The 15,249-nt window shown below is 30.8% G+C and overlaps 1 protein-coding gene across 2 annotated transcripts; it reads left to right on the forward strand.

The window, feature by feature from the left end:
• Nucleotides 1-5,677: 5,677 nt before the first annotated feature.
• On the forward strand, nucleotides 5,678-9,129 carry LOC110650230 (zerumbone synthase). 2 transcript variants are annotated; one of them, XM_021805111.2, is made up of 3 exons: nucleotides 5,678-5,891; nucleotides 5,999-6,073; nucleotides 8,219-9,129. In XM_021805111.2, the coding sequence occupies exons 1-3, from the start codon at nucleotides 5,872-5,874 to the stop codon at nucleotides 9,021-9,023; spliced, it is 900 nt and encodes a 299-aa protein (XP_021660803.1). In that variant the 5' UTR covers nucleotides 5,678-5,871; the 3' UTR covers nucleotides 9,024-9,129. The 2 variants fall into 2 exon arrangements, with proteins under 2 accessions (XP_021660803.1, XP_021660802.1); XM_021805110.2 differs by having other exon boundaries at nucleotides 5,704-5,891; nucleotides 8,216-9,129.
• The last annotated feature ends 6,120 nt before the right edge of the window (nucleotides 9,130-15,249 follow it).

Here is a 15,249-nt window from a genome sequence, read left to right on the forward strand (position 1 = left end):
ATCGATTTGATAAGAGTTAGGTCTTATGTTTTATTATAAGTGAGAGTCAAATATAGAGATCTACGAACTCTCAATTTACGAATTCTCGATCTCTATGCGAGAGATATCTGATCTTCCAAAGATCGGTCAGACTATATAAATATAATTATTCAAATTCTTAACAAATAAAAGATTAAGAGATTGACATATCGAATAAGAGATCGTAATAACATAGATAAAATAGTTGTCTTAGAATACGGTTAGTATGATCTTCATCAGAAATTATATTATTCAATGACGTACGGCTACATATAAGTCCGAGATTGAAATAAAATCTCGAGAATCACGCTAAAATATCACACATCACCATATAAAAAAAAGCCTCTTTTCGATATATAATTGGAATACTATTTCATTACTATCTCAATATATTCACTAATTTAAGTGTTAGAGTAGCTATTGAATAGCTACCAACCTATTTTAGGCTACTCAAGGTCCTAATATCCATTGTTTAGTGGCTGAGATAACCATGACAACATCACTCTTTAATTAAGAAAAAAGATCAATATAGAAGGTTCTTAGTCAAAGATAATAATGCAATAGAATTTTTGTCCATTAGCATTTGACTATTAATTTTTCATTTCAATTTCAATTTTACTTGATTTCAATTTTAATATTTACTCCAATTCCATAATGCGAATCAATAAAACTTTATTGTGAGAACAGTAAAAGGTTGAAAAATATTAATGGTGAGATAGCAGTAAAACGGTAGCAGGCTTTTTCTACGTCAAGTCATCAGATTTATGGGTACATATAGTTATCACTCTTAACTGTTGCCTGATAGGAAATACATTACTTCACCAATGCACAAACACTTGCACGTACTACAATTGTTAGTTGTTGTGCCTCATTAATTAACATTCACTTCAAAAAAATAATAAGATAAAATTTTTCATAAATTATTATTATTAATATTATTTTGAGATATGGCAATCAAATTTTACACCTTATAAAAGTAAATTTATGAACATCGCCACATAATTTTTTTCTTGTTGATTGTCTTTCACATGTCTTATTGAGATATCTATACGATTATAATCAAATCAAGGAATACTATCTATGGGCTATATATATATATATCAGAAGATTCATAAATAATAATAATAATAATAATAATAATAATAATAATAATAATAATATTTTTGGTAATTATAAAATTAAAATTTAAACTTAGCTATTTTTAAGTTCTTTTTAATTATAAAACACATTATTTTTTTAATAAAATTACTATCTAATATAAAAATAATATATACAAAAATCTTAAATTTTGTAGTTTTTTTATAATTATATCTTAAACTTTTTTTTTCAACAAAAATACCATGAAGTATTAACTTTATTACAATTATATCTTACTGTCTATTTTACTTTATTGTCTATTTTACTATTAATTATAATAAACATTGCTACATTAGTATAGAAAAATATTTAAAAAAATTCCAAAATTTGCCTTTTTTATAATTGTATCTCAAATTATTTTTTTAATAAATATACTCTAAACTTTGAATTTCACTATAATTGAATCTTACCATTAGTTGTTCCGTTTAATGCTAACAAAGATGCTAAGTCAATACTTTTAATCCCTCAAAATAACACTAATTAAACTTAATTTACAATAAGAAAAAAACATTTATAGTAAAACTACACTACTTTCACCGAGAACACACAAGTTCATTTTTCATCTTCCCACTTCTTAGCTACTACCTTTCCTCAACCTTTACATCTCATAAAGCCATTTGATATTAATCTCTTACACCCATTCACTCCATTACCATTGACTAATGCGCTTACTCTTCTCTTATTGCATCAGACCATATAACATTTCTCTCAATCATTTTTCATCACTTCAATAAGTTATTATCTCTGTGATGCTCATCTTTGCCCAACTCAGTTCTACCCTATGAAAACTCAACTTCACTTTCCATCAGCATCTCCTCTCATCAACTCAACCGACTCACATTAGGGTTTGTATTATTATAATTTGAATTTAATTATTTTTAATTTAAAGATTAGAAGTATTCACTCGACACCTCTATTAATATTTACCGTGACAACTAAGGGTATATTGAATTGTAATGAATTTCAAAGTTTAACATATATTTATAAAAAAGATTTAGGATATAATTATAAAAAAAAATAAAGTTGTCACTGTTATAATTAACGGAGAAATAAATAACAAGTATAATAGTAAATAAGTTAAAAATTTAAGGTATTTTTATTAAAAAAATATTTAAAATACAATTATAAAAAAGAAGAATGAAATATATGGTCGGTCGGTCCGGCAATCTAACTTGCGTGAGAATCCAAATCTTGCTGTTGATATTCTTTTTGCTCTACATCATTTCTTTATTTTTGTTCAGTTTAGCTGTGCTACAGCTGGCTTACCATAGATTTCTAACGATTAACCAATCGGAAATTTTTATTTAAATTTAATTTATTATAAATTTTAAATAAAAATATATTATCTTCATCCTATATTTTATACCTTAAATTTATAATTAATCAAATCTAAATTAAAAAAAAATCTCAAATTAATAAGTTTTTTTTAGTAAACGACTAATTAAATTAATAACTATTTATATTATATGAAAATTTTTCTCTAAATTTATTTGAATTCAAAATTTATATATATATAATTTTTTTCCTAATATTGCTGCATAATATATTATGAGAAAAAGTTGATCTGTCAGAACAATAGTAAATTAAATTAACAAAAAATTTTATACTTATTATTTTTTACATGATAATTAATGAATAATGCCGCTCATATTAATAGGAAATTACTTAATAATTTTTTTCTAATTAATTTCCTTTTCTTAATTAATAAATTCATTTTCATCCATTTTAATTATAAAAAGCAATTGCTTACTTGCTCAAGTAATAATAAATTAATTATTAATTAAATTAATATAAAAAATTTGATATTTATTATCTTTTATACAACAATTAGTAAAAAAAAAAAACGCCATCGAATTTGATTTCACTTCCTTAATTAAGAAATTAATATTTACCCATTTTAATAGGAAATTCCTCAACTTAGCTTATTTAATTTCCTTTCTTTCATTAATTAATAAATTAGTTTTCACCAATATTAATAAGAAATTTGTTAACTAGTGTATAGCCTTGTCACGACCTAACCTATGGGCCGGACCAGCACTAAGACCTGGGCCAACCTAAAGCCCCCGAGACCCGTAGTAAGCCTAACTATTCCTCAACCCAACTCTAAGGCACATTTGGGCCCAATTTCAAGAATTCAACCGGACAGAGTCCGACCATAAAATGGACCATTCAATGGGGAGTTTTTGACTCGCCCGACCTGTAAACATAATATATAATAAATTGGGGAGCTCAGCTCACCCTCCACATAATTAAAATGTCATAATTCAAATAGGAGCTCAGCTCCCTCATCCAATCCCATCATGCATACAGTTAATAATTTTATAGGTCCAACATAACTTTTATAATACAGCCCCAAAATAAAAATAAGTGCTTATAACATATGCGGAGTCTAAAATTTAACTCAATTATACAAAATACATTAAATACTATTAATGGATCTACGAAGAAGAAGAGCAGGTTAGCCACAATAAATAATTCTCCTGTAGCCTGGAAAAATAGATGAACAAGAGTGAGCGTTCAACTCAGATAGTAAAATACCAATTTTAATCATAATCTCTATAACTATCTAAAGCTAATGCACCCTGTGGAGTGAAATGCGACATCATTATAATTTTCATATCATAACAGCAAAAAGGTAATTTGGAGCACTCACACATTCAACACTGTCAAGCAATATATATATGGGAGCTGATCCCCTATACAACCCTCTTAATCCAACCTCTGCCAGCGAGTGTTTTTCAAGTCGGACTTTTACTTAATAAACCAAATGCGGGGTCCTAGCGAGTGTCTCTATGTCTACCCCGAAGGACCGAGTCTTAGCAAGTGTCTCTCAAGCCGTGTCTACTCGTCCTGTCCATATCCAATACCATACCACACGCACGTCACGCACACACACTGCTCCAAATTACCACAAACAACATTCATGGCACTTCAACAATTATGAATGCAATATAAAACGTGCCTAGTATTTAACTACATAGATACAAATTTATAAGTAATGCACGGGTATGCTTGAACATATAATAATATCGAAATTACAATTAAAATTAATATTTTACTCACAAACTTAAACTGAGGTCACTGCGATGGCTAGGCGGGGGAGGAAGGCTGTCCCGGCTCATCTGATAATTTCATTGCAATTATTTAATATATTTGACTCAATACAAGTTTAGAAAAGACTAAAGACACCCTAAGTTGTGCTGAAAATTCGGCAGAGTCTCCCCTATACCTATGACTTACCCAACCTGTAAAATGGTTCAAATAACATTTTTAAACTCAACTCATATCTCATCATCATTATATGGCCCCTCCTGAGCCCTCAAAACTAAGCAATAATCACAACATCAGACAACTCAATTATAAGATTTCAAAACTAATATTTTTAAAAAATTATCCAAACTAACTTTAAAAATTCTATAAACTTGCCCCGCGATCCTTAATAATATTATAAGGCTATTGCAATAAGAATCGTAATTTTCTTACCATCCACAAATATTTTATAAATTTTATTCGAACCCAGTACAAGGCAAAAATTAAGTAATGTAGAGTTCGATATTATCTATGCCAACGCATCCGTAGCATATAATCTTAACAATGGTTCCATCGAATTTTCACGAAATGAAAGTACATACGCGAAGTCCACAATACCAGAGTTAGAATAAAATATATATATATATATATATATATATATATATATATATATATAATAATTATTTAAAAATTAGGGATGTTACAAGCCTAATTAATAAAAAAATATTTTCTTTAATTGTTTCTATATGCATATGTGATTATGTAAACAAATATCATATTTGATATTTTAATTATTTTTATTAATAGAAAATTTTATTTCCTGTATAAATTAAGAACATACTATTTTAGTTAATATAGTTTTAAAATTTGATATAAATAAAATAGATCATAAAATTAAGATATGTAGTAATTAACTATAAAATATAAAAGTATTACTTATTATAAAATGCATAAAAAATTTAAATATATAAAAAATAATACAATTTTAAAAAAATAAAATTCTTAAATATTATTTAATTTTATAATTTATGAGTGTCATTTTATTACTATTTCTTTCACACAATAAAAAAAATTTAAAATTTATTATTTAAAATTATTTTAAAAAATTAATTGACATGCATATAAATAGACTTAAAAATATATCTACATATAAATAAAATAAATCAAATCTAAATAAATTTTTTTAATATATATATAATTTAAAAAGTTTACTTTTTAATTTCGAAAGAGTGTAATTAACCGTATCGATAAATGAATTTATTATAACAAAAGTTTATATATGTATATATAAATTAAATATGTAATATTTCACTAATCCTCCATTGTAAGATTCGAATCTGAGCTCGGAGATTTGGATAAGTGCTGCATATATAAAAATACTGTTGATGCTGACTTTTGAGGGGAAAAAAAAAATAAATAAAAGGGAGCGACTTCCTCTTCTGTTTCGTAGTAAGGATCAATAAATAGGACAGGTCATAAGAGCCATTAGCTTTGTTCAAATCGTCTCTCTCTCTCTCTCTCTCTCTCTCTCTCTCTCTCTCTCTCTCTCTCTCTTTTCTGTGAATGGAAATGTGTGTCCAGTGCTTCCGCAGAAACGTTTGCTTCCTCCGATAAATTTTCCACCCACTTTTCTGCAGAATACCTATCAATCACCGGATCTATCTCTGCAGGCAGCCAACACTCAACATGCTTCGATCATTAGCCAGGTCTTGAATCTTTCCTATGCAGTTTTATTTCTTCTCTTTTCATTTGATTATTAATTTACTTTCTTTCTCTTGTTTATGCTTATAAATTTCTCTAAACTAATTAACAGAGGCTTCAAGAACCTGGTCATCCATGATTCTTTGGCTAAGCATGCAAGATCTTATTCCATGCCCACTTCTAAAAGGTAAGTTCATATCAACTGTTACAATGCTATATATATATATCTCTGCAATATCTTTTTGATGCTTAATTATAAGTCAGCAGTAGATCATGGGCTTCAACTCCATGTCTGTCTAGCTATTTTCAATTTTTTTTTTTAAATTCATGATTTTAAAAACCATGTTTAAAAAAAAAAAAAGCTGTAAAAACGATTATAGTATTAATAAGTTCAATTTATCCATTTTTTTTAAAAAATTTGTAAAAATAAAAAATAATTGTTTATCTATACTCATCATTCTAGTAATCTTCTACATAATGCATGCAATATTAATCCTTCTAATCTGGAAAATTATATAAACTCATTTTCACCTTAATTAATTCCTCCTCTTTAATTTAAAAAAAAAATGAAATTCATGATGTAATGTTTGGAGTAGGGGAAAGAAAATGAAAATCTTTGGGTATTTTTTATACTCGACTAGTATAAGGAAACTATAATTTTAATAACAAATGCAAATCAATGAGATGCATTTATATTAAAATTGTAATTTTCCTTACTAATAGAGTACATTAAATAAATTTTAATGAATGTATATTTATACTTATTAAAAAAATTATTAATTATAAATTTCATCCTGTTTATTTAATTAATTTTATTTTAATTAATAGCACAAATTAAAGAGCGAATATTTTTATGGGTGAAATTCAAATTTGTGTATTAATAAGTCCAATCCATGAATTGGCCAGAAGAAGTTTTCTGCAAGTGTTTGGCAGAAACCTGCCATAATTTTGGCATCATGCATGCTCTCATTCCGCAGATCTGGCAAACCCATCTCATTGCCTCCCAATAAATTTCATAGTGAGCAGTTATTCCATGTCACATAAGGTGTAAAATAACAAACAAATAATAGATTAACACGTATACAAATTTAATTATTGATTTCTTTTTAACTGTGAGATTTAAAATTCGACTAAGATTATTAAAAAAATAATAAAAACCTTTTATATCTAAAAAAAAAATATTAATTAATGCTGAAGCTAAATTAATAAGCAATGCTGGAAACTAAACGTTACATTGCGCTCTGTATGCACATGTAAACTGAACATCTGCCAGATTTCATGCATGCTTCTTCTTAATTATTTTTTCCCTTTTTTTTTTTTTAATTCTTGTTAGCAAGTGAAACTAACTTATTAATAAATTCTTTTAAAAATATTATAAATTAGAGTAAATTGTTGATGTTTTATGATAATATTAATTAGTCAATTTTTGACTAATTAATATTATCTGTTATTTTAATTATTTGAATTTTTATTATTTTACTTTATTTTATTATTATTGTTTTGGTGTGTGGGAAATCTTAGAGATAAATGCTATGTATTGGGATGAGATGTTTATGGGGTTTCTATAATTAAGTGTTTAAATTTGGTATGGTCCCCAATGAGCACATATTCTTTGTTGACTTTATCAAGAAAATGTTCTCCATAATTTCATATCATTATTAGCTTCACAAATTATTATTGCACTTTTGAAATAAGGTGGAATAATGGCTTTTTATCTCTTTTTTTAGAGTCTATAAAAATGTTATAATTTCAAACATAATTTTTTTTAATTTTTACATAATTATTTATAAAATTACTTTTATAAAAAATAATAATTATTATAATAATAATAATCCAATATATATAATAGGTCCTACTATATTTTTAAATAAAATCCATCATAATGTTAAATTATTTATCATGTATATATACATTTGAGTGCTAAGAATTTCCCATTAAATCTCTTATTGGTTTGAAACATAGGAATAAGAGCCCTATAAAAATATAGAAATCCCATATTGAACACAGAGTAAATTTATATGGATTTTGTATAAAATTAAAAATTCTCTTAAAATTATTATAATTTTATTATATTTTTAATGATAATTTATTTTTATCACTAACTTTTATATATCTTTTTTAAAAAATTAAAATATAGGAATATATATTATTTTAATCATTATGGACATTTATGTTTTATAGGTAGTCCTCACCTCTTGTCTACTCAATTATTATTATTCTTGAATATGACAAGACTCCGTTTTTGACTCATCACATGCAATGTTTTTCATTTTGGGTGCTCATTAATTTTGATTCCTTTGCTTTTTTATTTTTTTTTTAATTAATTAAGCAGGTTAGAAGGTAAAGTAGCCCTAATAACTGGGGGTGCAAGTGGGCTTGGCAAGGCCACTGCCCATGAATTCATTCAACATGGAGCCCAAGTCGTAATTGTCGATATTGATTCTGAGTTGGGCCAAAATGTTGCCAATGATCTGGGCCCTGCAGCCCATTTTGTCCAGTGTGATGTTTCTGTGGAGGCCCAAGTAAAAGAAGCCGTAGAGATTGCGGTTGCGCGTCATGGTAAACTCGACATAATGTACAACAACGCCGGGATAACAGGTCCGTCCGTACCGCCGAGCATCGTAGACCTCGACCTTGGAGAGTTCGACAGGGTAATGCAAGTCAACGTTCGGGGCACGATTGCAGGAATAAAGCATGCAGCCCGAGTAATGATACCCGCGGGCTCCGGGTCCATTCTATGTACATCTAGCATATGTGGGGTATTGGGTGGGCTTGGCCCACATTCATACACAATATCAAAATATACAATGCCTGGGATAGTGAGGTCAATAGCAAGTGAGCTATGCAGAAATGGAATAAGGATCAATTGCATTTCACCAGGCCCAATTCCAACTCCGCTATCAGTGAGCCAAATAGGCCAATTCTACCCTGGAGCTACAAGGGAGAAGATAGTTGAGATTATAAATGGTCTTGGAGAGCTGAAGGGGGCAAACTGTGAAGAAATCGATGTGGCCAAGGCTGCCTTGTATTTGGCATCAGATGAAGCAAAGTACATAACTGGTCACAACCTTGTTGTTGATGGAGGATTCACTTGCTTTAAAAGTCTCAGCTTCCCTGCTCCTGATGAAATTGTGTAATATTTGGCATTTTCTTAAATGTTTAGCTCATTCTTCTTGTTTCTTAATAAAAAAAACTAAAATAATAACTTTTTTCATAATGAGAACATTCCGCTTCTTGCATTCACATATACGTGAGACCTTTTATAAATCATGGAAAGTGAATTTCTTACTGATTAGAGTTAAACTCTTTTGCGCTGATGAATCTCTAATGCAATTGATCCTTCTTGTAAGACGGCCTCTAAAAATATGAATGGCATGGTTAGCAATACGTTCAAGAGATCGCATCCATTTTCAGATATTTTCTTGGAACGCATTAAATCACCTAAAATGATATGTAATATGAAGAGGACTCGTCAAGTTCACATGGCTTTTAAGTAATCCAAAAGCAGCTTTTTCTTCTTGTATATAGTGCGAGGAATACAAATTCTGGTTCTTCATTGTTAAAGGTGAGAATGGTCATAAGAGATGATCTTCTCTTTTCTTATCTTCTTTAGCAGCAATGCGGGGAAGTTCAGGATGTCTTACCAAAGCAAATCAAAGCACTACTTCTTGATTCAGCTGGCTTTCATGGAATGATGTAACTCACAGTTTGTATATATGCAAATCATACCTACAAACTTCCTGCCCTATTTCCATTGATAAAAGGACGAGAAGCAGCTTGGACAAGCGTCCTGCTGAGATGGACAAGCAGCTTCCAAGCTCCTTTTGAAGTACTTGTTTGTGTGAGTCCAAGCTGTCCACATTAACAGGACGCTACTTAGCTGCAAAATCTATGCCCGTTCTTTTTAAAGAGGTGTCTAACTAGAAGCTTTCTCTAATCTTCTACCATTAGAATCTTTGGAAAATCGAAGCTTCCTTTGATTTCTAAGAGCAAAACTCTTTCAAAACTGTTAAGAACTGACCAATAAATAAGCCTTCATTTCATTGGTCTACTGAATCCATGATAACAAAATGCAACCAGCATTTCTAAGACTCATCGTCTTTAAGTTAGTCTACATAATTATATCATTTTTGTTTACCCTTCGAATTTCAAATCGGGAAATTCTTATTTAGATTTAATTCATTATGAACTTTAAACACGCACACATGGGAGTATATGAGTTACTGTAACAATACTCATACCCAAGTAATTGCAGACTGAGAAGAGGAATGGGAGTATAGGAGTTACTGTACCAGCACTCATATCCAAGCAATTGCTGACTGAGAGGAGTCTTGGCATATGCCTATAAATCCACACATACACGCGTCCATAACGATGTGGAAGTCCGAAAGCTCTGTCCTGGGCACGCTTTACATGGGACATCAACCAGACCACACCGGCCCACCCACAAACGATAACAAGGATTTTGGAGTTTTTTTTATAGTAAGGTGAAACACACGCATACACGGGAGTGTAAAAGTTACTGTACCAACACTCACACCAAGGCAATTGTGTATTTGGTAATGTGTTTGTGTATTTGGTACATATAGTTTTTCCTCTTTGTATCATTGCAAGGAAAAGATTGTTTTGGAGAAAAAAATTTGCTAGATTTTACTATAGCTTATGTTTGTAAACAGAAAGAAAAAGTCAATTTTTTGCATACCAAATTAGTTTTTTTTCCCTGTCTAAGGAAAAATTTTTAAATTATAATAATGGAGAAATCCACCGTAATCAATGATGAATCAGAGTACATATAAAGGTGGGCCTCATGGATTGGGAGTTTGAAAATTTTCAATCTGAAACTTAGCAAATAAACAAAACAAGATTGCCAAAATGAAAGAAGATCTTGACATGGGTGTCTGAGGTTGCTAGTCAAATTTCAGGTTTGGTTTGGCTAAGAATACTGATGCTCACAAAAAAGCATACAAAATACTAAAAGGAGGTCAAAGGGTCTTTCCCTACTTGCAGCCACTCGTATTTGTTAGTTTTTAGAAAAACGTTAACCTGAAAGGGAGAAACTCGATAAAGGCCCAACAGAAGCCGCCAGGGTCGCAGATTCCAGTCATTTCTTGATTCCTATTTCTCTGGTCAAATTTTAAGAGGGTTTCATGTGACCCTTTTCGTTCAATTCTTGCAAAGCTTCGATTACTTTATTTTTGCATGAAGTCTTGGATTTTAGAACACATCAACCTGTTGAGTCCAAAGGTGACACTTTTCTTTCACCTTGTCTCTTTTTCTTTTGTTATGATGCTGATATTGATCTTTTCTTCTACTTCTTCCATTCTTGTTTCATAATATTAGCTAGGATAAGCGTGAGAAACACAAGAAATGACCCTTTTTGCAATTTTCAAATGTTTTGTGTATGCATTCTAATAAGGAATTATATGCGAGGCATTCATAAAATTTTGTAGGAGCAAAGGGAAAAAGGGGAATTACCTGTAGTTTCGAAGCAGAATAGTTCAAGAGATAAGGAGCTTCTTTTTAATCTGAAACTGGAATAAAGGACAACACACATTGAGAACCCTTATCTTATATCTCAAGTGCACCTCTTTTGTTCCTTGGAAGCAGTTAATCTAGCTGTTCTAACAGGTTTTCTTTTATAGGGAGTCCCTGCAATTCTATCATCTAGCTGACAGGCCAGAGCTCCACAAGAAGACTGCCGCTGTTTTTAGTCTTTCCAATGGCTCTAAGTGAATGACTTTGTCTGAAGTCCTGTCTTATTATTTTCCTCATCAGATTCTTGGCAGAATCAATCTTGTGCTACCATAGTAGCAGTGGCAAATGTCATTTCACAATTTTCCTTGCATTATCCAATCAAGCACACAAGATAATGGTATTGAAGGTTGGAAAGTGTCACAACCTCAATCAGATGCTCATGAACTGCTTGTCTGAAGAGAGAGTTCTCAAGCTTCATTCCAGCCTTAAACAATTTCCCTTCCACATGGACCTCACCTATCCAAGGACTAGAGGAAGCCATCATTGAAACAACCCAAAAGAGTGCAAACAAGTGAGGAAGTTCAAGAAGAAGAGGAGCTCGATGCAATGCCTGACCATGGCAATTGAAAGTGGCAGTCGGAGAACCCCATCGAGCTCTTCAATCATCTCATGGCAAATGAAGTTATGGTCATTCAGCAAAAGAAACACTAATTAGCCCCGAGGGAACTGCAAAAGAAACTCATCTGTTGCGGCAGATAGCAATGGATGGCTCCAAAATTCTAACACAATCATATTTGATTAGTTTGTGTATCAATTTTTCTTTGTCACTCAGCGTGACTATTGATTCGGTTTGGGTTGACTCTCGATTGAAAACGACGGTTTTAGTTCATTGGTTTAAGGGGATAGAAACTAGACCAAAAATTTCTTTTTGATCTAGACCAACCCAATTACTTCTGTTCTAATTCTAGTCCCGTTTTTGTCAACTAGATCAAGGTTCATTTTGGTCCAGCTTTGATTTTAGTAGCACCAACCACAGGCCAATTTCAATCCAATTTTGAGTCGAAATCAGTGATTCTAGTAGTAAAACCCAATGCCCTAAACCTGATCATATGATTTTGGTTTCAATTTAAATTCTAATTTTATTCTAGTTTGATTCAATTTAAGTCAACCTAATTATTGGAAATTTTATTTCATTTTTTTCCTTTTCCAAACAAATATCCCTTATTTGAACCGGATTGGATAGGAATCTCTCGATACGTTTTGACTCAAAAGGGAGAGAGAAAGTTTAGGTTTCATTTGGACCGATGAACTACAATCCATTGTTGTTGCCACCGTAGCCTAATCCTGGCCTCGGTCAATTTTGACCTATGAGTTCAATTAAATAAAGTATAGTTTCTGATCCCCATTCTAGTTTTGATTTCCCTGTCAAATTATGATTCGACCCAAATTTGAAGTAATCCAATCCTTTTTTTTTTTTCAAATTTTTCTTAAAAAAATGTCTGAGCTGGATTAGACCGTCGATTAAACCTGTCACACTTTACCCCTCTGTAAGGCATAACATGATCCCGTAAAATACCTAATGAACTACCAAACTTCACCTACCGATAACTCATTAAGTACCCCACAAGGGATTTTAAAATAATTTTCTTACTTTAAACAAGTGGTGGGCATTTACCAATAAGTATTTAAAACATATGATTAAAAGTAAATCTAATTAATATTTTTGGTCCATTTTATTTTTCCGCAAGTTTTATAAAAATTTTGACAGAGTTCCCTCTGTATTTTGAGAAAACAGTTCTTCAAATACCTGTAAAAAGCACTTCTAAAAATTTTCTCAACAACTGCTTCAATTTCAGACGCAATCTCAATCAAGTTCTCAACACATTTATCAACTTTCAATTTCAAATCCACTATCCAATGATCATCAAAATACTAATAATCCCTTTCATTCAAATTAAATAAAATAGTTCCATTCATATTTCGTTAGAAACAAAACAATTTAAATAGATCATTACAAAATTTACATTAAGAGAATTTCAAACTACAATATATATTACAACTTTATACAAATTTTATACAAACTGCTCAAGACCCATTTTTACATGTCCATACATTTATGTGCAATATATACATCAAAAGAAATATTTACAATTAGGGTATAAATTATACCCGAAGACTTTAGGCTGAATGATCCTCAATCTTTAGCGCTCCTCTAGTCTCTAATAAAAGCTATCGTTGAGTACTAGGACTTAGTGGTGCACAACATACTAAAATAATCTTTATGCAAACATAAAATCACATTTATTCAAAAATTTGACTAAACATGAGCATTAAACACAAAACATGAATTATGAGATTTTAATGCAAACCACGCTCATTTTGAAGTATCAAAACACATTTCATAAAACCCACAGTTAGATCATGCCATTCGAAACAAATAGAATCTCAATAACTAGAGGCTAAAGAGAAATCACTTCATAATGCTAGCTAGCTCAAATATATGGATATTCATTCACATCCTCTTCTACTGGCACACCTCAACACTTCTCCAGAGAAGGAATCAAAATTCGAAACTAATTACCCCCACTAGTCGTGCTAGTGAGGTGTTCAAATATATGGTCATGACACTGTGGTTTCAAAACTTATCTTAACAATTTGCTAAACATTGCTATTTCAAATATACACAATAACTTTCACAGTTTAAATCAAAACATCATAAATAATGTTACAAATAAACTTTCAACAATTCCAAATCACAAGTAAAATACATATTTCGTTCACTTTATCAATGAATTTTAAAGCATGGAGATGTTGTGCACAAACCTCAAGCGAGTCGTCCCTTAGCCTCGACTCGGTTCCTCGGGTTCCTTCCCGATATTCTTTTCAACTGAAACACACAATTTTACAATGTTTCAGTACTAGAACTTAACATAAACCCAAAATAAATTTAGCTTCACATTTACCTAGCTCTAACATGTTAAATTTGACGTTCTCGAAATTTTGTATTTTGGGTTACTATTCACTATACTATTCAAGTCAAGTTGTTGACTTTTTAAGGCTTAATAGGTATGGGAACTCCAACTTCACCCACATACCACATTTTGATCATTAAATTTGTTAGTTTTGGTCATTTTCTCAAAGCTTAGGTCTTTTAGGCAAAATTGCCAATTTTCAGTTTTGGGGTCCTAAGTTGCACTGTTCCATTGGCCCTTTTACTGTTGGAATTTGGCAAAACTTCCTTCATAGAAAATGTTCCTTATTGTCTTAAGTGTATTCTCATTTTTGGATCACCCCAATTGGAGTTTTGTAGCTCAAGTTATAGCCAAAATACAATTCAATTTAAGTTTTTTGATCCAACTTCATTCAATAATTTCATCAAGTTAAGTCCATAATTTGGTCTAATTTCCTTCATACGAAATGTTCTACTATGTCTTAGGTTTCCATCGGTTCAAGAATCGCCTAAATCGGAGTTTTCTAGAGAGAGTTATATCCATTGGAACTTTACTGTTCAAATGGAAATCTGCAGTTTTGCAGGTTCAGTAACTCAAATTTGCTCAATCATTTGATTAGGTTAATGGCATAATTTGGATTGGTGTTCTTCATGAAAGTTTTAGATCTATATCTTATCTAATTACTGGTAAAATTTCAGATCATTTTGACCTTCCTAGCTCGAGTTATGACTAAATGAACAATTACTGTTCATTTGGTCAGTTTATGCAGTGGCAGCCTGCTCTTATTTCACTTTGGTCATTTGGTTTACTAAGTTTTGGTCAGTTTTTGGCCATGGTTCCTCAATGAAAATTGTGCTATTTTATGTATATTTTCATCCTCAATTGGTGGCATATCAATTGGACTTGTAAAATTTCCGTTTTGGTCCTTCAAAGTTGG

Source organism: Hevea brasiliensis, unplaced genomic scaffold, assembly GCF_030052815.1.
Source record: "Hevea brasiliensis isolate MT/VB/25A 57/8 unplaced genomic scaffold, ASM3005281v1 Scaf1, whole genome shotgun sequence".
Classification (NCBI taxonomy): Eukaryota; Viridiplantae; Streptophyta; class Magnoliopsida; order Malpighiales; family Euphorbiaceae; genus Hevea; species Hevea brasiliensis.